Source organism: Cryptomeria japonica, chromosome 7 (genome assembly GCF_030272615.1).
Source record: "Cryptomeria japonica chromosome 7, Sugi_1.0, whole genome shotgun sequence".
Classification (NCBI taxonomy): domain Eukaryota; kingdom Viridiplantae; phylum Streptophyta; class Pinopsida; order Cupressales; family Cupressaceae; genus Cryptomeria; species Cryptomeria japonica.
The window spans coordinates 525,525,176-525,550,516 of NC_081411.1; the positions used below are offsets into that span (position 1 = coordinate 525,525,176).

The window sequence follows — 25,341 nt, forward strand, 5'->3', positions numbered from 1 at the left end:
GTTTTTTTACAAGCCACTATTACTACCATTTTTTAGAACCTATCTACCACAACATACACACAATCGTGGCCTCTTTTGGTGGCAGGAAGACCAGACATAAAGTCCATAGAAACTGAATGCCAAGGTTTTTCAGGAACAGGAAGAGGTGAATACAGTCCAAGTTTACGATTGGCAGGCTTAGCAATAGCACATGCGATACAAGCTTGAATATATGAAATGACATCATTTCTCAACTTTGGCCAATAAAAATACCTCTGGAGTATAGCAGTAGTCTTACCTATGCCAAAATGACCAGCAACCTTACTATAGTGAGCTTCCCATATCAACTTTTTGCGTTCTGCATTGGGCACACAGATTTGGCCAAGGTGACAAAGCATTCCATCCTGCAAATAGAAGTCATTCACTTGATTTCCCTTCACCAATTGATTATAAACATCTGCAAATTCAACATCATTCTCATACAAGCAAGCCCAGGCTTCAGTTTGATGACCACATGAGTCCAATACCATACTTATAGCTGCAATCAGAGGCCTGCTCAAACAGTCTGCTACTTTGTTAGTGCTTCCCTTCTTGTGGCGAATATTGAGATGAGACTGTTGAAGATAGGCTGACCATTGTTGATGCCGATCATTCTGCAACTTCCCTTGTGTTTGCAAAAATTGAAGAGGTTTGTGTTTTGTGTGTATGACAGTCTCCTTACCCAAAATATAATGTTTCCACTGCTTACAGGCTTGAACAATAGCATACAGTTCCTTGTCGTAAGTGGCAGACCGATGCACTGTATCAGAAAAAGTCTGACTATGATATGCAACTGGGTGACCATGTTGCATGAGGACTGCTCCTAGGGCATATTCTGATGCATCAGTTTGTATTTCAAATGACTGTTGTAGGTCAGGAAGAGATAAAACTAGTGCAGAACATAACCTTTGTTTTAACTCCTCGAATGCCTCTTGTTGACCACCTGTCCATTTGAACTTTGCTTGTGTTTCCCCCCGCAATGACTGATTTAGAGGCCAAGACAAATGGGAAAACCCCAACACAAATCTGCGATACAAGTTTGCCAACCCGAGGAAACTTCGTAACTCTGTGATATTTCTAGGAGATGGCCAATCCTTAATCACTTGTATCTTCTCAGGATCAACATGGACACCCTCACTATCAATAACATACCCTAAGTATCTAATACTCTGCATACCAAAGGAGCACTTTTCTTTGTTTGCATAAAGCCCATGATCTTGTAAAGTTGAGAGAATTTTTTCCACATGTTGCAAATGTTCCTCCCAAGCTTTGCTGAAAATGAGTATGTCATCCAGATATACCACCACAAAGGAATCAGTGAACGATTTGAGTACATCATTCATCATTATCACGAATCTCGTTGGAGCATTTGTTAGACCGAAAGGCATCACTAGCCATTCAAACAATCCCTCTTTTGATTTGAAAGTTGTCTTCCACACATCAACTGAGTCAATTGGTACTTGATGGTATCTCGATTTCAAATCAATTTTTGTGAAGAATCGGGGCCCTCTAAGCTGGTCCAAGAGGTCATCTATCTGGGGAAGTGGATACCTATTTTTTACTGAAATTTTGTTCAAGGCCCCATTGTCAATACAAAGTCTCCAAGTTCCATCCTTTTTCTTTGCCAGAACAATAGGACTACCACAAGGTGATGCACTTGGACGAATATGTCCCATCTCAATCAATTCTTGTATTTGCCTCTTAATTTCATTATTTTCTAATACTAATCTACAGTAGACTGGTTCATTAGGCAATGGAGTTCCTGGTATCAAATCAATAGTGTGTCTCACTTGGCATTGTGCAGGTACCCCGGTTGGTAACTTAAACAAATTCTCATATTTTATCAAAATTTGATCCATTGATCTTTTCTGCAGTGTTGCGGTGTTTGTGATGGCATAGGAATTATATACTGATTTCCTTTCTTCTTCAGAACAAATCATCAATAATATGAATGTTCCTGTTTTGGCAACCAACCTCCTGCATTGCTTAGCACTACTCAAAGAGGTGGAGTATGCAGGGCTTACCTCTGGTATTCGGTATTTCTGCTGACCTAATCTGATTGTCACGCTGCGAGGTCTGGACTCATAAACACCATGACGCTAGTACATATATGGTTGTCCCAACAGAACATCACAAACATCTAAAGGAGCTGCATCACAGATTACCTCATCTTTGAAAGGCTTTATAGAGTATGATTGGCGACACTGTTGGTGCACTTGAATATCTCTCCCTTGACTTACCCATCCCATTGAATAGGGTTGCGGGTGTGTTGTTGTTTTCAGATTCAATCTCTTCACAATCTCTGTTGATATTAGGTTCTTTTGACTTCCACTATCAACAATAAAGTGCAGGGCTTTTCCTCCGACCCACATCTGTGAGTGGAACAATCTTTCCTCATCCTCTCGGGGCAATATCTTTGTAGTAGCTACTGTTGCATATGGATCAGCCTCAATGACCTGTTCATGACTTTCTTCTAAGCAAGATTCTGCCACCTTAGGTTCTGCCTTGTCCTCATATGTCTCCATCATTAAACTTTTTATGGTTCTGCAATCTTTTGTGTTATGAGAGGGACTCTTATGGAGTTCACACCACATATCGTTCTCTTGTGCCTTCTTCATACCCCATGCCTTTTTTGTTGGTGAATTGGGAGAAGATTCCTTGGAGGTTTGTTTCCATGCAGTTTTGCCACCTTCACCCTTCCATTTGTTGTTTGTGAAGTTATCCCTCTTTCCTTTCTGTTTGAATTTCTCCTCAATTTTTGTAGCAAATTTATATGTACTAGGTAAAGTCTCTATGTTCAAGAATTCCATTTCGGTTTGAATATACCTATGGAGTCCACTCTGATATTTCAATACTCGGTGCTTCTCACAATCTTTGATGCCAAGCTTTGTTGCCAAAGCATGAAACATATTAGTATATTCCTAAACAGTTTGGTCATTTTTCTGTCGAAGCAATTGCCACCGCATATATTTTTGTTCATATGTATCTACAGGAAAATATTCTTCCTTTATGTGCTCCATGAATTCTCCCCATGTGGGTTTTTGATCAAAAATAAAAGTACTGCCAGTTTCTGCTGCCTTAAATGCTAACTTTGCTTCCCACGAATCTTTCACATGATTTTCAGCTTTGAGAAGAGCGAAAGTAATTTTCTCTTCATCTGAGAACTGGTTGACAGAGAAATACCTTTCCAATTTTGAAACCTAATCATCAACAGCATCCGCATCAATCTTTCCTTGAAACGTGGGTATATCGAAATTCACTTGCACCTTGAATGGTGTGTACCCTGTGAATGGTGGGTTTGCTTGAGACCCACGACTTTCCAGCATTTGCTTGAACTGCTCCATCATTTCTTCACGTTGTTTTGTTAATGCATCTGCAACCAACGCTTTAATGTCATCGTCGGTCTGCAACTTAGCCATCTGTGATCGTGTGTGTCTCAAAGGAAGGTAGTCTGAAGGATTTCTTGTTTCCAACCCCAATCTTTAATAATGTTGATCGTGTGTGATATGACATACAGGAGCGAACTTGCTCTGATACCACTAATCCGAATTATGGATTCGAATGACAACACCTGAGTGAGAACCTGCGGTATTGTGGATTTGTTTACATGAACAAGGTAAACACAGAATTGAAGCAAGCCAAAAAGTAATCTATTCAATTCGAAAATCCAACATATATCAATTCATGAGATTCCAAGGGTCACCAAAACCCTTTGAGAATCGAAACCCAACAGTCATAGTTGTTTATTTACATAATAAAATCCAAAACTACGAAATTTTCAAAAAAACTATATGAAATTTTATCCTAACTTTAACTAGACATAACTTTCTACTCAAGACTCGAAATCGCGAGCCATTTAACTCGTTGGAAAGGTCTCCAAGAACGTAAGGCGAAGTCCTGAAAGAACATACCTACGGCAACGACAACGTTCTAGAGGACAAGCCAAAGTTTCAAGGGCTGAAAATGCCCCGAAGGCCTTCAAAAACGTCAATTACTAACATATAGAAAAACTAGAAAAAATATGAAAATATTATTTTCAATTTTTCAAATTTGCTTCTGATCAGATATCTAGTGTTGATCGGTGTCGTTCGCTTATCTGATCCAATGTCCTTTACAATTGCAATGATCATTGGTTGTTGATCTGGATATATTTCCACTGTCTCTGATTTGACATTTTCTTGCCCTTGCGATGTTCTCATGATGCCCTTTTCCTCTAACACTTCCTTTGTAATTGTGTACCCATGACTTAATAGGCTGATGGTTTAACTGAGGGCTCCAATAAATAAACTGAAAATATAATCCCCATAATTTCTAATGGAATGGGAAAGATCATGCTTATATATCTCCAAACTGAAAGGATTGCACCCTTTGGTAATGATGAGACACCTCCCTTTATTATCACGCTTCTTCATGATGATTACAAATTAATAACAAATGCTAACTATCGTATACCCTTAATTGATATTATTAATGCTCCTTTTATCATATTATCATCGACATAGATTATCGATTTGGTATGATAATTTGATTGTTAATGGAGGGCATGTGTGTTAAGGAATTTAGATCAAAGATAGAGAATACAATAGTCTGGTAATATGTAGTGAGGATGGACTTTAATAAGATCACTGAAATGAATATGTTTTACCTCCGATGTATATATATAACTATTAATCTTCTATGATAATATCGACATCTTGTTGGTTCGTGAAACTGCCACGGTTATTGGTTATAGTTCACAGCAAGTGTCAATGCCTATAAATAAAAGGACGAAAGGTCATGTCCACGTAGGAGCATGACTTCTATGTGGCTTATGCCATGTAGAGTCATGACCCTATGGGGACATGACCCTTCGTTCAATGTTGTTATATATTACTTGCTTCAATCTGAATGAAGCTATATCCTTAACACTCCCTCTTAGCAAAAGAGGATTGAATTTCATAATTAAGTTTTAAGGAACAGCATTCTAGATATACACATTCATTTGACATGATCATTCACTCAGTAACACTTACTAGTGAAATACTTCATATCTAAGAGAGATATGAATTATCTGATATCCAGCACTCTGGGACAACAACTACTTGAAGTCTTATCAGATTACAATCTTGATTCTAGTGACAATTGTAACATTGTCATTATCACAGGTGAAATAATTTTAGTATCATGATATCCGACACATTCCAGGACAGCAAATTAATGTAGTCAATCATGATATGATTGTTATCATAATTTCTGACATATTTTGGAACAATCATTTAATGATAACAATTCAATAACTCATCATAGCAAATTTAGTATCAAGATTTCCGGCACATTCCGAGACAGCAACTTAATGTAGTCAATCTTGATAACAGATCAGGCTATTGTGAAAGTCGTCACCTTACAATAGCGATCTTACACTTACATCACATGAAAGATCGTCACCTTCCATGGCATAACACATACATGCAATATTCCATTCAAGATATTCATGAATATATCAATTACATATGATTAAGATTAATATCAGAAATTTCCATTATAATTTAGTCATACCAAGTTTACCTCTAAAGTACTCCACTTTCAACTTTGCAAGAGGTTTGGTGAATATGTCAGCACTTTGCTCTTCAGTGCTGATGTAAGTCAATTTGATGACATCTCTGTCTACCATATCTCTTATGTAATGGTATGGGATTTCTATATGCTTCGATCAATTATGAAAAACTGGATTTACAAAAAGTTTGATGCAGCTTTGATTATCACAGTGAATCACAGTGGAATTTAGGGGCTTCCATGTGTCAAAACAAAATTACAAATGCATAACTAAAACTATTCCATGTGTCCAAAGACGCGACTCTAACTGCATCATCCTTTGTATGTGATGATCTTCATGTCGCTTCAAGATGCTAGAACTTGAAGTATTCTGGATTGGTAAAGACATCTTGAACCGGAACGAGAACTTGCATCCTTGTCTTCTTGCTTGGGGTAGTACTATCTTTTCAGGAGGGAAAGGGTTGCCTTCCTCTTTTCATGTCATGACCATCTTTGTCTTGAAAGCATTCTATGCTCTCAACCATGAATTGTTGTTGTATCTCTTTTTTGTATCATCCTTCATTCTTGAAATCTTCTTGCAAAATAAGGCCCATGCCTTAATCCATTGATTTGGTAGATCGTGTGTGCAAACCGAACTGACAAGGGAAGGGATAAATTGATGCAAAAATGGGCTCACAAGTGAATTTCAGGTTTTGGAAGTTGCATTACATGTGTGGGAAAAACAAGAGCATTAACTTGCAATTGTGGAGAACAAACATGCAACTTCAAATTTGCACTTGTAATTGGACCTTTAGAACTCATTTTCAAGTGTTTTTTGAGTGCATTTTGGACCAATTTCGGGTTCTGGATGGCTGACCGCAAGTAGACTTTAAATGGGGAAAATGAATGAAAGTGTGAAATGAGTGGATGAAATGATATGTACGGATGATGGAAATGAATATGAGTGAAAATGAAAAGATTTTGGGAAGATCGTCTTCAAGAAAATGAGAAGAACTTTTAACATGTAATCCGGTTCTAAAAACCCGATTTTGAAAGAATGGGTATTTTTCATCTTTGCAACTTGGAATTTCAACCAAAGATAGTTAAATTCTTTTAACCGTAAGGGAAGAACAATTATTTTCATCCAACTTGCAATCGGGATTTAAAATCCCGAATACAAGTAAAGAGGGAAAATGGGGAAGAACAATGCAATCCACAAATTGCCTTGCAAGGGGAAAATGTCATAACCCCTCTTTGGACATTGGATTAAATAAATACGATAATTAAAACGTTTATTAATTAACATTTAATAATATTAAAAATCGTCTCATTTATGAGACTTCACGATTTTTCTCTAATATATGATTATTAATGTTTATTATTTGTTATGACTATTATTTATTATTATTGTTTTATTTTAATGTAACGTTCATATTTCAATTATTAATATTATAGTAACTATTAAAGAAATTTTACCATAAAATGCTATTAAAACATAAAATAGATATATTGAATATATTACACTTATCACATAACGTGCTATTTAATAAATATAAAATATAACATAAATTGTCAAAATACATTATAAATAATATCATATTAATACGATACCATAAATAGAACCAATATTAAAATACAATACAAATTTTGATCAGATTATGGATAGCTGTTCAATTTCTACCAATGAATCTTAATTCAAAAGCTAATGTGTATTTAGTCTCTGATTTATGTGAGTTATTATTATTATTAATGTTTGTTTGATACTATTATTAATTTATTAATATTTATTAAAGTTTGTTTGATATTATTAGTAATTAATTAATATTTATTAATTAATTAACAATAAAAATAAGTCAGCCTCCTAATAGGGGGCATTACACTAACAATACTCATAGATCATAATATTGAAGCCACACAGAAACATACACATCGTAGAGGATATTCATGATTCCACCAAGCAAGGGGAACTATATGCATCAATCATATATGAAGGTAATCCAAATTGATATCATCGTTATGCCAAACCAACATTCATTATCGATAATAGAGGGATTAATTAGACATGAATAGATGATTATATTAATCGTGAAGTAAAAACCCGATTTACTAATCTATCGATTAGTTACCCAATGAATGATTAATAATTACGCTTAATAATGCAAAGGCAACGGTTAGGAGTAAAGGTGCAATTTGTATGATTAACAATTGCTCATGGAAAGATACATAGCGAATTTGTGTAAGTAATGAAAAGATACGATTAAGGGAAGGACACGTCTTTTCCCAAGTAAGAGGTGCGACCATTCAGTATAGAGGTGCAATCTCTATCTAATTGGTTATGACCGATAGTCATATTCTAGCTACGATTGTAATACTATTAATCATAGTATTATCGAAGGAGTTCAAGAAAAGGTTTTTGAAGCTTTATGAGTCTAAACAGTGGTCAAACAAATATTCAAAGTGGTGGACCCAATATACAATATGAAACGGTGAAAGAAATGTTTGAAGCTTCAAGCGGTGGACCCCATATATAATATGAAATGGTGAAATTAGCAATTAATAATAATAAGAGTTTTTGAACTCGTAAACTAATAAATCGGTTCAGCAACTAATGAAAAGCTATGACCCTTACACGTAAGATCAATGAGTGTGTCTCTTTGTAAAGGGACAAATACGTGAGTGTATATATTCACGTTTGAAAGTAAGTTTTATTTGTTTTGGAGGCGTATGAAGAAAATAATACAGAATCAGTAAATGAAAAGATCTGTAAATAATATGAAGGGCTGATTAAAAAGAAGAGTACGTGTAGATTAAGGAGAAATAATTCAGAACAAAAGGCTGGGATTCTAATAACAGAAAATAAATGATTCTTAGAGTATGTGGAGTACAATGCTGAATAAATAATTCTGGGATAAAAAGTATGAGTGTAGAGTATGGAGTAAAAGGAAGATCTTTGAGATGTAAGAGTGCAGTATATGAAAAGTTTATATCAGATGCATATGAATATTTTTTAATACTTCATGACAGAGATAAAGCAGACTTTGGAGCAGCATCATTTGATATTGTTTATTTATATATACATCCATATTTGGATCACTCATTTGAGCAGCCACCTTATTGGGAAACTCAATCACATACATTTAAAGACAATAATCAGAAACAGCACCATAACTATTGCATACTTCCAAAGTATAATCAGAAACAGCAATCCTATCATCATCGCTATAAGCGATTGGGGAGAAAGATTACAGCACAATTTATATTGTCATATCAAGAAGAGCAAAGTTAACCCCATAACTGCAGGTCGGGATATAACTATATAGCAGATCATAATATATCATTTTTATACTAAGTGGTATCAATTCTCCCCAATATAAGTTTCATTATTAAGGATTTTTAGAGTCTTTGATTGGAAAGAAGTCTCTTGCAATTGATTAGTAAGTCGATGGTCCCTAATTCCAAGGAATTTACTGTAAGGGACATTACAGAAAATCTCTCACAAAACCGATTTTTGGGGCAAAATAATCATATACAAATTTACAACCAGAAAGGAAAAACAAGAAGACAAGAAAACAAGAGAATGAAACAAAGAAAGAAAAGAAATCAAACCTTGCCTCAAACTAAAAATGCCTCTTCAAAAAGATGATCAATCTTTGAAAGAAGGAAGGAGAACTCTTAAAAAGAAATTAACCGCATTCCAAAACTCTAGCCACGTTTTAACAAAACGCCTTGGGCAGCAAAACGTGGCACCAAATGCAAACTTAATGGCACGAGAAGTGATCAATCCTCCATCAAACCCCAACGCCTTAGCATAATAAGAAAAAACGCCTAAAGGAGAGATGAAAACGTGGCAACTTGGGAAAGAAAATCGTGGTTTTGGCAAAAAACGCTTTTGCTGTTAAAACCCCATAAAACCAGCAATAATGTCTTCCAAATGGCATGAAGAGAGTTGGAAAATGCATGAAAATAGCAAGGAATCCAAAACGCCTTCCTCCTCCTTGAATTTCTCCACAAAAATCGTTGGAAATCTTCAACAAAATCCTCCAATATTGCTGGTCAGGTTTTTAGAAAAGAACAACAAGTTTAAAATTGCATGCAATTAGGAAAATCGGGTTTTTGAGAGCAAACAACAAGTTTGAAATGTTACTTTTCTCTCAACAAAGCAAAATCGGGTTTTAAAAATCCAATTACAAGTTTAAAATTCCCCAATTTGCACTTTATGGAGAAAATCGGGTTTTTGGGTAAAATAGCAAGTTTAAAATGTCAATTTATTTCAATTCTAGGCAAAATCGGGTTTTGGAGAGAGATGTGCAAGTTACAAATTACTTGTAAAGGGAAAATAAAATCCCTACAACAAGTTTTAATAACTTGCACATATGTAATAGAGCTCTAAAATCCCTATTACAAGCAAAAGACATTAAAGTAGGGGTTTTAGAAAAGAATTACAGGTTTACTTGTAACTTATCCAAAAAATTCCTATTTTAACTTAAAAAGCCAAAAAGCATCAATGGGGGAATAAAAAGCAAATTACAAGTTCTTATTTTTCAATAAAGTGCACTTGTAATTAGCCAAAAATTTCCCTACAAAGACCAAAACAATGGAAATCATTAAAACTTGCAATTCAAGAGAAATTTCCCACCTATAGTCAGGGAGAAAAAACCCGAAATTGAAGGAAAGACATAGCAAACGAATCCAGAATGCGACGAAATTCGAAATGTGGTTCGAGGATGGACTGAGGATTAAGCCAGTCCAAGGATTAGTCAAAATTTTGCCTCGAGAAACATGCCATAGAGTAAAATTTTCATTTTTTCACAAAAATTTCATGTAATGGTCTTTCATTTTTTAAAGCAAAGATGAGGACAACACTATGATGATTCGATGAAGGATCATTGATTCAATGATTTTAGAATTAGAATCAAGACTCTAAAAGATAATGCTTGGTGTGCCAAATTTAGCCTGCATCCAAAATAAACAAAACATGTTATCTTTCAGAATCTAGAAACAAATTAACTCATCCTAACACCAATGGCTTTGATAACATGTTAAGTTCTGCAAAGTGAGAAACTATTCAAGACCTAGAGCGAGATAAGATACAATAGAGTTATTTAACAGATGATCCTAGAAACTATATAGAAAAACAAAGCTAGTTATCATTAATATAAGAAATATGCAAACAACATAAAGGAAGCTCACTCTCCATCATAAAAAAATTAAAAATGAGTGATGAGTACGGTCTATAGAGAGAAGTGAGGAAAATACAACCAATAGGATTAACTCCAACTAGTAGAAATAGGCAAGAATTGCATCTATTAGGAAGATGTCAAACAAATTTACACCTACTTGGAAAAAGACGAATAAATAGTTAGATAGGTGGCATATACATCCAAGGGATGAAGTAACTCCAACTACCAATAATAGATGGTAGTTATACACAACTTATATAAGATGCCCTCCACACTCAAATATCTTATATAATAGCCTAAGCAAGCTTAAATTTGTCTAAGAAAAATAAATATACCAGAATGTAAGGAAAATAAAATCCTACACTAACAATAGGGAAGTGTGTCTAGAGACAATTGTGGGCAGTCTAGATCAATTCAAACACTTATCATCAATTCGTCTTCTCCCTTGCATGTTTAATATAGCTTTAAAATCTAGGTCTAGTCACAAAGTAGGTAGCAATGGCAAGAATAAGAAAAGTCAACTAGGAAATACAGATTTGCAGACCACTTTCTCACTAAAGATTGTGAATCATCTCCACAATAGAAGAGAGGAATAACATGGACCTATTTGTGGCATTCTAGAGGAGGATTTATGGGTTGAAGGGTGTGGAATTATACACATGAATTCTTTTTGTGTAGACTCCTTCCCATAGAAATAAGTGGGGATGGTTATGAATAAATATCTCTATGTGAGGACACTTCAAATGTTGTGCAAGGTAATTTTCTTCCCAACACAAAGGACCTTCTACCAATGCGAGAATCTCAACAAGGGAAATCTTTTATGCCACAAGGGCCAATACATGCATAACAAGTGGATTTGGTGGGTGACAAGGATTTAAAGGAAAAAATAAAAACCCTTGAACGGCAAATTGAAGCGTTTAAGGAAAATTATACAATTTCATGGCAATGGACAAAAAAACAAGATATAGTGGATAGAGAATGAAAATGGATCTTGGCTAGCCTCCAACCATACCCTATCTACAACCACCTAACAAGGCTCAAGTAGGTCAACTTGCAACTCAAAGTACCCTAACTTCTCATAGCGATTATGTGTAAAGAAACCAGAGCTTCTGGTGACCATTAAGGGTAAATATCAATCTGCCTTGGAAATACAAAAAATGGGGACTTTGATGAAAAGATTGCATAAAAGATTCACCATTTGTCAATAGTTCTAGACAACATGACCAAATGGAACAAAGGAAAGTAGAAGCTACTATCAACTCTAAAGGGGGAAAAGCCCTTGAGGCAAAGGGAGAAAAAAATAGGTCGAGGTAACAAATATAGAAGACACACCATGAAGATTGTGGTTGTCTGAAGCTGCTTGGAGGATAATGGTGGAATCCTAACAATGACAACAATTCATCAATAATAGGAGCTGTAACAGAAGGTGGAAATCGAGGAACCAACCCAACCAAAAGTAGAGGTGGTTGCAAAAATGGCATTTGGACCTAACAAAGGCTTGGGTTGGGGATACCTAAAGGGAAGTTACAATTCCTAAGTGTAATCCCCTGCTCACCATTGATTTGTTTGTGTGTTTTAATTGCCCCATCATAAATTTTGTAATTTAGCATATTCTACTAATTTTCAAATGTTGGCAATTATGTTGTAAAGTTAGAAAACTCCTACAAATTCTTACTCAAAATTCGTTGTTTTCTTCTCTAAGGCATGTTTTACATGGTCTAAAACTCATATTTGTTAATGTCAAATCATGCGTGGGTGTTTTTGTCATCATTGTCCAAGTTTTGGTTGGTTTTTGCCTTCATTTTCCTAGCTTTCTGTGCAATTTCGGGTTTCGGGTCAGTCACTGCAAGTAGGAACTTTTGGGTGTAAGTGCAAGTAAGTCTCTTGTAACTTGCAATGGGGGTTCTAAGACCGCAATTGCAAGTAGGTCTTTTGCAAGCATGTGGGTGTTTTGTATTTCTTTTTGCAAGTTGTCATTACTTGCAATCGGGTCTCTAAACCTCGATTGCAAGTCCTCCTTTCATATTGCAAGTGTGTGGTTTCCATTGCCCTTGCATCCTTGCATAGGTTTCACGTTTGTCATTTATCCTCCATTGATGCTTGTAGGTCGAGCCTTGTATGTTTGGCCACGAACTTCCCATTCATCGCATTTCATGTGCGTTTAGTTGCAATGAACTCGTTTGATTTACAAAATGCTAGCATTTGTAATCGGGTTTGCTTATTTTCCCCTAAGCAAATCTTTTCACTTGCAATCGGGTCCTCAAGACCCGATTACAAGTGCTCATGGTTATCTATTTCCCCCATTTTGCCTTGAGGATGCTTTTCGAGTTTTCATAGCATGGTTGCAAGTTTTAACTTTCCCTTTGCAAATAGTAAAATATCACTTGCAATCGGGTTCTAGAGACCTGATTGGAAGCCTTCTGGTATTATATGTTGGTGTATTATATCACTTGCAGTCGAGTCTTTGAAACCCAATTGCAAGTGGTTCTCTACATTCGAACATCACTTGCATCCAAGCTCCCAAATTCCGATTTCCAAGGTAAACTATCAACTTTGCTGACTCATTTGCAAGTAGTTCTCACTTGTAATCGACTCTTCAAGACTCGATTATGAGTGCAAGATGTATCATTTTACCCATCATTTCTTCAAACGTGTTCACTTGCAATCAATTCCTAGAGACCCGATTGCAAGGGTTTTTAATGAATGAACAGACAGCAAGCAAAAGCTAGTGATGTCATATGTCGATGTTAGCAGTGATGTAAAATGAAGAGAATACATTGTCATATGCACAGAGAGGGTCAAAATATCATGAACCATGAAGCAGAGAGGACTAGACAAATGAAGAAGTAATGAAGCAGAAGAATGCATTGTTATAATGCATTATAGTAGAGCTATGTGATAAAAAGCATTGACTTTCATTATCACAGTAACCAATGAAGAATGTTCATTATCTTCAAGTTCAGCAGCTGATCTTCATGAGGTCATTGTCATTACCATTCATGATCAAATGAGCAAGAGGATGAGGTTGGAGTTCATTGGCAAAGGACATAAGAACTATCAATGATGCAAGTCGATGTTCCCGGACATATACCTTCACTGATCTCAAATACTTCAAGTTCCAGCATCTTGTAGCAGCATGAAGACCTCTTAGACAGAGGATGATGTAAACAGAGTAGTGTCTCAAACACTTAGATTACTTCCAATTATGCATTTGTAATTTGGTTTTGACAAATTACATGTAATGTCAAAAATTGTAATTGCAAGTAGTCACGTTACTTGCATTCTTATAACTTTTAATTGCATGTAAACAAATTACAAGTCGAAAGACAATAGGACTATAATTTGAATAAGTCATAGTTAGTTATAGTGGTTGTGGAAAATATCTCAGTTAGTTAGACTTCTCCCACATTTTGCTCTCAACCCCTCTCCTATATATACATGAGGGTGCCCATTGTATTTTTAATCTTTTTCAGCAAGCAAGAAAACTCTGTAGAAATTTGCAATCATAGAGACTTTGAGCTTTATACTTCTAAACTATTTTTCCTCAAGTAATATCAACAGGGTTTTGAGTTTCAGACTTTGTGTTAAAACCACACCTTATATCCATTGTGTTCTTGTGTCATGGTGGCATATTTCTTTGTATTTGCTTGAGATCATAGTGAGGTTGTTGAAAGGAGCTTCAATCTGATTTCTTGCAAACTTTGTGCTGCAAATATTGAGGGTTGAATTAGTATAGTTAAGTGTTAAAAGCTGAGAAGAGTTGCAAGACTTTGTGCTTGTGGTTGTTCCCATTTGAAATAGTTCAGAAGGTGCATCATACTTGCAGACTTTGTGTTGTTATTTGTTGTTCATTGTTCTTATTTTATTAATCCAAATAAGGTAGATAGGATAGTGGGAACTTAAGACTTTGTGCTTTGTTTCTATTTTCCCATCCCGAGGGAAGTGACAGAAGACTTTGGGCTTTCACGGAAACTTCACTTCCTGTTTGTTTAAACATTCTTGTTGTTTTTTTAAGTTGTATTTGTTGTTAAAACTGCTATTTCTTTCCTAGGAAGAGGAAAGAATATTGTCATTTCTGAAAAAAAAGAGAAAAGAACTTTGTTTCACCCAATTTAGATTAGCGTTAGTTAGTAATAGTAGGGAAGGGGGAGCCTTCCCTTAAATTAAGAGAGTTTTATACTCACACACTATAATTGAAACCACAATTTTGCACATCTTCCTAGGTGTACAAAATTTTCAACCAACAAATTCAAAATATATATTTTGTATATTCTATTAGTGTTCAAATAATCGATGATTAACAAAGGAGATATGATCTCCTTAAATAGAGAAATTACAACAAAGTTTCTAAAATAGAAATGAACGACGAAAAGGAAACTACCTTAACATCTAAATCTAAGATGACCATTATAGAAACATTACAATATTTTAATACCCTCCCTTAATGGTCATCGTTCTAACTACCCTACAGAAGACAATATGCAGGTCTTTTAATCACAAACACAAAGAAGGTTGCTCCTTCTCTTCAAGAACACTCTGTTGTTGTGGAGACCCTCCCAAGATTTGCAAAATGCTAATGACCAAGAGTACCAAAATCTGTCCAGCCTAATGTAATCCTCACACATGAATTATAGAATTGTCACACATGAATTATTGAGCCAAAAAAAACTGAAACCACAATTTTGAGGAAAAATCGACAAACCCTCCAAAGAGAAACAAACACAATTTTGTCAAAAACCGCAAAAACTTTTGCAGATGAGCATTGAGTATTGTTCACTCCATCAACTCCAAAACAAATTGCAAGATACCACAATTGCAGATGTTTGCCCCAACAACTCCAGGTGCGACCCAAAACAAACTATAACAAAGCACGGTTTTTGTGGAAAAAACTGTCAAACCCTAAAAACTAAGTTACAAATCATCATTTTGTGGAAAAAATGGTAAAACCCACCAATAATAAAAAAATTTAGAAAAAATTATAAACCCAAATAACCAAAATCCCAGGTGAACTTTGCAATACAAATGATTTTTTAGGACAAAATCGAAAAAACCAAACACGATTTTTGAGGAGAAAAATAGATCAAAACCCAACAATAATTATTTAAGGGAAAAATTATGAACCCCACAAATAATTTTTTTAGTATAAAAAAATTATAAAAAAACTAACAATAATTTTTCAAGGACAAAAATTATTAAAAACCCACAAATAATTTTTGGACAAAAATCATGAAAACCCCAAAAATAATTTTTTGTGGATAAAAATTATAAAACCTAGATAAACCCAACAAATAAATTTTTTAAAGAAAAAAATTTATAAAAACCCCACAATAATTTCTACACGTCCCATGAAAAATGCAAAGCCCTCCCACGAACCTAATAAACATGGAACCATGACCCATGCCCAATCCACTGGAACTCGCGGAAAGAAAACAGAAATAGAGTCCGCGTGATTTAAAAATTTAAAAAACGGTGTTAAGAGACACAAATTCATCCCGTTATGCAGAGAACAAACAACCCACGTCAGGTCAAAAAACATAGAAATCTGTGTGTGGGTCTTCAAAAATATACCCCACGCGATACAAAAAATGGGCAAGAAAAAGCCGTCACAGAAAATCTGTCGCGCGGTAAAAATACATGCGAACCTACAACATGATGCACCGTCCATTGGCAAAATAAGGTAGATACCCTTCACGAAACCAAAAATCAGCGCCCACCAAAAACTTCCACGGGCTCTGAGAAGAAAAACACAGGTCGCAAAGCACGAAACAAATAATACTGTGCTTGAAAAACCCTTTCATCGCTAAGAGAAACATTGCAGAACCCACAAACTGGAACAAATACCATGAACATAAGTCTTTGTGCAGACAAACTAGGCACGAAAATTCCACAAAAAAATCCGCAAAAATACAGACAAAAAAATGCCCTTGAAATTTCCAGCTTCAGGCAAACCCATGAAAAAAATACCAGAAAGGAGGCCTCGAAACTCCTAAACGAAACCCTCCCAAAATCCAGGGCCCCCATGAGGGAGTCAGACACAGACCGGCTCCCGCTCTAATACCATGTTCAAATAATCGATGATTAACAAAGGAGAAATGATCTCCTTATATAGAGAAATTACAACAAAGTTTCTAAAATCGAAACGAACGACGAAAAGAAAACTTCCTAAACATCTAAATCTAAGATGACCATTATAGAAACATTACAATATTTTAAAAATTAGTTCATTAGAGGCCAACAAGGCTAGGGATGACATTTTTTTTATTTTTAGCTATCAAAAGATAAAGTTTTTTAGCGACTTGGTCATATGTCCAAACAAATAGGGCCATTGGGACATTTTTCCAAGGTCAAGGGTACCAATAAATCCCTCATTTTTCTAGCTAAAAACAAATAAAATAGATTCTACTTCACTAAAAAAATGATGTTTTGTTTACATTGCCAAAACTCTAAACATGAACTAGAATTTAGTGCTTGGTTTAAAGAACAAAGGTAACATCTTTTATTGAAATGCAAGTTCCAATCAATGTTCACACCCTAAGATATTTTGACTGCTTAATTATATGACGACAAGAAACACAATGACATCTCTATGTGTATTACTATATTAAAAAGAACAAAGCAACAATTTTAATTTAGATGCAAACTATGGTTTTAGTCATGTTCACAACCTAAGATTTTCATCAAATCATCCAAAAAAGACTTCAAGAAGGAATTTGACACACCTATTACCACAATCGTTGAGATGGAACCTACAAATCCATACACCTCTGAAGTATTTGCACCTTGTTTGCTTGATAAGACAGCTTTCCCATCTTTGTCATCATCCAAAATTGAGACAAATGCTCTCTCCCTAGATAAAGAAAGCATGCGCCTTGGGCTACTAACTGATGAATCCACCATATTTGAAGCTCCCTCTACAAGATAATATGATTTTAAAAGATTACTTCGATATTTGTGAATATACTAAAAACAAGGGATTTGCAATACCGAATAATTCCACAAAGCAATGCATATATTTCCTAATTGTACATTGTTTTGGTTCATTTCTATGCAATCAATATGAAAAAAGAGAGAAAACAAAGAAACAAAATGTTCAGAACAGAAGTAGAAGCAAGAAGGTTATCAAGCAAGAAAATTATCACATTCCAAAATATTGTTGTTCTTTTAGCCCCAACAATTGCAATCAATGTTATCGAATTAGTATATAGGGGGAACATATGCTATTTTAATTTTGAACTAACACGTCAAAATACAACGGGGGAAAGTCAAATATGTAATGTCCCCACTTTGAAATAGAATATAATAATAGGTAATAATAATTAAATTTAAATATTAAAAATTAAATTAAATATAAAAGGATATAATTAAATTAAAATTTAATTAAGTTAAGAATGGTCAAAAGACATGGAAGGAAAAGTTGTGACTCCCTCAACAATGAGATATAAAAGGGAGAAGAGAACCTCATTTGATAGGGGAATAATTTGGAAATCAGAAGTGCACATCTGATTTAAATAAGAAGTGCAGATCTGATTATGAAAGGTTATGTCCCCTTCAAAGGGCGAAATAATGAAGAGTTGCACTCTTTCAAAAGGTGCTAATGGTGAAAGGGTGTGTCTCTTGCCAAAGGGCATGCATGATGAAGATGTGTGACCTCTCCCTCACATTGAGAGATATAAAGGAAAGGAATTAAAGCATCCAGCAACATCACCATGGATTGGATCAGATCAGAACTGTTATTAAGTTACAAGCAATAGCGTCTTTGTTCTTGGTGGTATGCATGAGGATGTGCTGAATATGTATGCTTTAATATATGAAGCCTGATAATTTTGTTATGCAGACTTTAGTAGTAATAATAATATGGACTGCAATATGTATGACAGTCATACTTAATTTCATGTATATTCATAATACATGAGAAGTTAGTATACTTATAGTCTGAATCATGTTATAATTGTCAGTATTTAAGAAGATGGGATTGAGTTGTTTCCAAGAGGGGCAGTCTAAATCCAGCCAATAGGATGATTCCCAAGATAGGGTAGGGATCAGGATCCCGTAAACCTTGAGGGCATAGTCCCAAGATAGGGTAAGGGCTTCAATCCGTAAACTTTGAGGGAGCCTATTGAGTTTGGTATCTAAGCGCTTGACAACATAGTCATCTCCTCCTTCCTTAAAACTGGAGTGGTAACAAGGATTGAACTTTGCATTCAGAATTATGGATGATACAATTGATTATCTAATAATAGAATTAATTTCCTAGTATGGTGGATTGACAATTTATTCATGAATAATGGAATATCACAGATTTGATTTATGTTAAGGAAAGAGCTAAAAACTCCTAATCAATTTAGTTTAAGTCATAAGTATATTGAAATAAATTAATTAATGTTATAACAGGCCTCGATTTAGTAGGGGACATTACAAAATAATTTTATGATATGAAAACCTTATAATAATAGTCATTTTAAGTATTGAATAAAGCCAATAACTCAATAAGAAGAATAAGATCTAAGTAAGAATGGATAAACTTCACTCAATGAGTGAGTTCCTAAAGTACTAAAATAGATTTATATAAAATGGGAATGATGCGGACAGTTATAGAAAGGATTAGAAGCACCCAAACTAACCTAGAGGTTTCCAAAAAGACTTAAAAAAAACACTTTATTTAACTTCAAGAATTTACTTATGTGTTCAAAAACCAAAACAAGTGTACCTTACATGTAGGTCATCGTGTGAAATATTATATAAGGCAAGTCATACAAAAAGAATAAAAATCAAAGGTGCCTATCCTACCAAGAGGAACGTAAAATGAATTTGCACACCCCATTGTATAATTTTTGCTAGGGTATTTCTTACTATCAGGGCACATTATTTCATGCTAGAGGATTCTCCATCGTGACACAGAGAAAAGGTGATCTCCTAGTCTAATTCATGTTTGTGAAAGGCATCTCTGATGGACAGGAGGTTCGACGCCTTAGCCAAATTGCTTTTCAAAGCTGGTCCTGTGATGGTAAAGAAGATGTCTTGGACTTTGACCCTCAAATTCTCCAACTGCATATCACTTTCCCGAATAGTCTCCTTTCCAAGCACCTCTGCAACTATAAGGAAAATTTTGTCCTGAATTGCCCTTATCTGTCCTTCTATTCTATCAGCGTCAATTTTCACCTTTTCCAAGACCTCATTTTGTGCAACCAACGTCTAGTACCAACCATTGAAGTCATAGGCAGCCCCTGCTTCAATTATTTTTTGATCAACCAACTCCTGAGGCGAGACTCCTTTCAGCTCTCTAAGGCATGGGATGGTTCTATCTTGGATATCCTGAAAGTCAATAGATACTTCTGCCATATTCGCGATCCTACAAAGTAAAGAAGTTTGTTCATATGCTGATGATATTCCTTCCATAAACTTGGCTGCTTCTTCTCTTATACTTTCTATCCAATCTCTAGTTTCTTTGGCTGTTACCGCATCTTCCTCACAAAACTTTTGACTACCTGCTGTGAATCCAAAAGTGGGAGAGCTTCTGGATTGCCTTGATCAAGTTGTTAATACATGATAGCCTCGGTAAGATAAATGATTGAATGAGAGATAAATGAAGTCTCTCATTCAATCATCTATCTCATCGATAGACTATGATACGACTCCAATTATCTTATATATACACATTAGATTATGATCATGATTCAGCTATTATATATTATGAACATGATACACGATCTAATTATAATCGTATCCTTCGATTCATAAATATAATCTTGCATTAACAATCGGGTTCTTCACTAACACCGATTAACATCAGTTACTAAACATAGTGCACAGGACACCGATTGGTATCGGGTCTAACACACCGATTGGTATCGTGCGTATTGTTCATGCTAAACACACCGATTGGTATCGGTCTTAATGTCAAATGCTCACACACCGATTGGTATCGGGTTTGACGGTAAATAATTACCCACCGATTAAGTATCGGGTTCAATGATTAAATGAATACACACCGATTATCAGTTTGAAGAGGCACGATCAAGTAATATCTTGATCGGTAATGTAGACATGACCGGTCAAGGTATTGCTTGATCGCCTATGTTTGCATATATATATCAATCGGTGAAATGAAGGAAGATCATCGAAATTGATAAATGTTCTTTCTCCATCTGCAACATACCAGACAATAATCAGATTCATTGTATTAAGAAATAATACATATTTTAAAGAAAAGATAACCTTGAATATAACTTGCATTTTAAATTGAAAATTGAATAACATTTACACAAGTGACCTAGTAGTCAAATGCCGAATATATTCTATTAAGCGCTCAACTTCTCTCTTATGCTCATTCTTATTTTGTGTCTCTTCATCCAGCTTTGCCTTCAAGGAAGCAACTGAATTGTCTAAGTCCTTTTTTACTTGGGTCTTTGTGCTTGGGCCTAAGTCAAAAGTGGTGATCTCATACTCCTGAGGAGCAATGTCTCCCTTTGCTTTGTTTACCTTTGGCACAGCTATCTGCACAGTACAATTGCCTGCCTCATCTCTCTGAATGGTGGAAAATCTCTTGGCAGGTTTTTTTACTGCAACCTTTTCTAGTCTAGCCAAGAAATCTGCCATATCATCCTCTTCTGAATCCTCTATTACTAGTGTGTTTATTTTCAACCTCTCCTTCAGCCAATCAGGAACAGTGGGTTACTCAATTTCTTCCATTACCTGATTGCTTTCTTCAAATCCAATATCTCAAAGAGCGGAAATCATTCCTTCCTGAAACTCTCCCTCTTCAACATCCATTTCATTTTCTGATTCTAGAATCTTTGTGCCAGTAGGAGACAACAATTGTTCATCTTCTTGGTGGACTGATTTTGCATTCTCCTCATGAATTGAAGAAAGAATGTCTATCTTTGCCAATAACTCATCAACAGTTAATATATATCTTTCATTCTTAGATGTGGCAGAACGAGATGGTTCCAACCTTTGCTTCTTCTGAGCAGGCTCCTCATTTACAACTGCTTTCCCTTTTCTTTTAGCACTAACACTTTGAGTTTCTTCTTCATTTGAGGAATATCCCTCTGCTACTCCCATCAGGGTATATGTCAAAGTTATATTCTTCCACTTTAGCCTATGACACTGTTGATCAACCGACCACCTGGTATACTGCATAACAGGCCACATCAAAGTGGTTAAATCTGCATGCTCTGGCTCTGACCACTTGATAGGAGGAAGGGGTGCATGCTCGTCAAAGCCGAGTTGAGTATGTTCTTCATTATCTTCCAACTAATTTGGTACAAGAAAAGGTTCAGTCATTCTAGTGAAATTTACTGGCAGTCTAGAAAACAACCTTTTTCTTGACATCAAATTCATCTGCAGCGTTAGCCCAAAAATCTTCTATGTCTACCCTATGTCTGAATCTTCCTTCATTTGCTGATCTAATATTGTTATGAGGATCATAATTTTCTCTAGGTCTATAGAACATGAAAGGGTACAACTGCATCTCTAGCCTGCCACTCTCAGCTACCTGCGCTGTCGGACAATATTCTTCCATATTTCCAATCAAGAATGGAAACGTGATTGTTGCCTTCTGCCTTATTCTTTTGAAATTCTGATATGTATCAAGTTGCTTGAGAACTTCAAGGAGAACCATCCGATTGGTTGGGTTGGGTAAATTGGAAGTTTGTAAGGACGACCTTCAAAGCCTTGGATCCTTATGTATGTAAATTTTGGAAACTGGATAAACCAGGATCCATATTTGCTTATCAAACTTTTAGCTTCAGGAGTCAACCTTTGGTGAGTTCCTCCTTGCAACGTCCTTGTAATGTACATCAGGAAAGCATAATGTGCTCGATAGCTCTTCTCCTTAAGTTGCAGCTGCGGGTAGCAATCATAGGATCGGAATTCATTCTCTCCATTGCCAACAATGCCTCTACAAATTAATCCAGAATATCTATAAGTTGCAGCTAGCAAATAGACTATGTAAGAACTCAAGTAGAATGATTTTGTCTTCTCCAAATTTATCAGCTACTCATGAAGGTTATTGCTGATTATGCGAGACCAATTAAACATCCTAACTCCCGATGTGATCTCATCCATGAAGTAATACATCCATGTTTCGAATGGTACACCCTTAGGGCTGCCCATTAGCCTATTCAACAGCTGGATAATGTCACCATATTCTTCCTTGAAGTACGGGCGCAGCAGGACCTTAGGCACTTTTCCCTGGGGTCTCTTCTTTTCCAACCAAGATTTGTTTACATTGGCTGCATAGAGCTCAGACTGAGCATCGTAAATCCTTTTAGTATCTTCTTTTGTCTTGTAGGTTGTCTTATTATATTTTGGAATTTTGAATGTTTCCTGGATGGATAACTCTAAAAGGTTGGCTAAAACCCTTCAATCAAGTGCAACGATTTCTCTTGACTATGCATTGTAGTGTCTAGCACATTGCTTGGCCAGAGGAAATCCTACTGCCTGGACAATGCCATTCCTCGTCATCCGGCAAGCTATGGGTGTTGGTAGGTGTCCATCAAGACCATACATTCTCTTCTTGAACTCTTCAAGGTCAACATGTCCAAGGTCAGTATCTATGACATTCTTCCATTTAGACTTGATCTTGGATTCCACCTGCCTCCCTTTACTTGCAAACTTCATTGATGCTTCCTGAATGATGTTCCCTACAAAACACATGAAAACTTAACATTATTTTCTAATTTTCAAACCCTTTTCCTAAAAATTTCACTTTCAACCTGATAAATGGTTAAGTCTCTCTGAAAAAGCAGATTGAAAGGGACGGGTTTGGTCAAGAAATTAAAAAAAAATGAGGAAAATAAGACAGAAAGTGAAGGAAATTCAGTCAGATTGAGTTTTTGAATTCTCTTTATGACTGAATTTTACCTCTAATTTCTTGACCTCTAACACTTAGAAGATTTTCACTTCTTGAAAATTTCTCTTGAAAATCAAAAATTTACAAACTTTAGAGAAAACTTCTTCTCAGTTGCTCTCTAAATTCTCAACCTGAATAGTGAATTGTGAGAGTGAATTAGTTGAGAATATATAGAGTTTAGGGTTCTTAAATTTAGAAGTTTTATTTTTTGTTTTTATTATTTTATTTTATTTTATTTTAATGTTTTTTTGTTTTTTTGTGTTTTTTATTTGTTTTAAATTTTTCCAAAATGGAAAGTTTTATTTTTCTCTCAAAACTTCATCTTAGCCAAAGAATCTTCTAGAATTTTCCAAAATTCTTGAATTTTGAAAATTTTCTAAGTGTTGAAAATAATAATTAAAATATTTTTGTCAAACTTGCTTGATTGATTTCATGTGTGGATTTGTCAAATTGATTGTCTTCATGTTTGATCCATGGGTCAATTTTCATCTCTTGTTAGGCATCTTCACATATTCCATTTATGCCTGGATAATTGGAATGTCTTGTTTGATTAAACTTGTTTAATTAATCCCTGAAGGGTTTGGACAATTTATTTTCCAACTTTGTCTTGTGTCTTGGATTGCCAATTTATGTTCTAGGCTTTGCTTTATTCATCTTGGACGATCTTGAGATGGTATTGGACATGTTTGCTTTGTTCCTTGAGCAAACTTAAAAGGTTTTATCATGCTTGAATGCCTTTCTCTTGGCAAGGCGGAGTTCATATGCTCTTGGACAAGTTTCAATTTGTGTTTTACTTCTTTTTCCTTAGGTGAACTTGAATCTTGTTTGTCTTGTCAATTTGTGTCTTGGATCAGACTTTGGAGGGATATTTGGACAGCCATCCTTTGGGAAACTTTCAAGTTTTATAGACGAACTTTCAACACGCTGTCTTTGTAAACTTTATGCTGTCTTTATTAACTGCAGATTGGGGTTTAACAGGGTTTGGACATCACTCCTCATGTCTTGGCGAATTTTGGAAAGTGTTTGAACAGTTATATGCCTTGTGTGTGTGGAAGTTCTCTTGGCATTGTGCTTTCTGTTCATGGTGAATTCCAGTGATGATCAGGCAGTTTGTCTTGCTCTCTGTCATGTCCTTTTGTCAAGGTTTCCTTCATCTTGTGTCATGCTTTATTATCTAACCCTAGGAGAACTTGGATCATGCTATGCCATGCTCTTGCAAGGTGGATTTTGAATTATTTGAGCATGCTTGAATGCTTTCTTCTCAGTAGGGCGGAGTTTACACTTCCTTGGACAGGTTTGTATTGGAAGATCATTTAGAAGACTGTCAAAACATGTGTATTTCTTTATAGCATACTTGAGTAATCTTTCTCCTTCAAGGCGGACTTAGAGATGACCAAGGTGAATTCAAAATAAGATAAGATAAGAATGCTATATTGTTTTATCTTTATGCTCAGCAAACCTTCAATCTGATGTCTATGGCAAATTTGGAGGATTTTGGTTATGTCGAACTTCTTAATTACTTCTTCCAAACCCTTGAAATACTTTTGCTATGCGAATTTTGGATCAGTTTGTTGACATTGCTCTCTTCAATCTGCCTTCTTCTCCTTGCTTTGATCAATTCGAACCCTGCTTGATAAATAATGAAATCTTTGTTGAAGCAACAACTTGTTTTATAGCTTCCTAGGTGGTTTCTAGAAAGCTTTATTGCTTTATTCTAGAAGGCGAACCTTGGAGGCTTCTTCAATATGCGATTTTAGAAAGCTTTATTCTCCTTCTTTC

At 35.5% G+C, this 25,341-nt stretch overlaps 1 protein-coding gene across 2 annotated transcripts in view; it reads right to left on the reverse strand.

The window, feature by feature from the left end:
• The window catches only part of LOC131072407 (phosphatidylinositol N-acetylglucosaminyltransferase subunit P), a 153,200-nt gene that overhangs the window by 106,455 nt on the left and 21,404 nt on the right, over positions 1 to 25,341 (reverse strand). For both annotated transcript variants that reach the window (XM_058008550.1, XM_058008549.1), the window contains one exon: positions 17,429 to 17,620. In XM_058008550.1, the coding sequence (XP_057864533.1) occupies positions 17,429 to 17,606 (178 nt within the window). In that variant the 5' untranslated portion in view covers positions 17,607 to 17,620. The remainder of the gene's footprint in view (positions 1 to 17,428; positions 17,621 to 25,341) is intronic.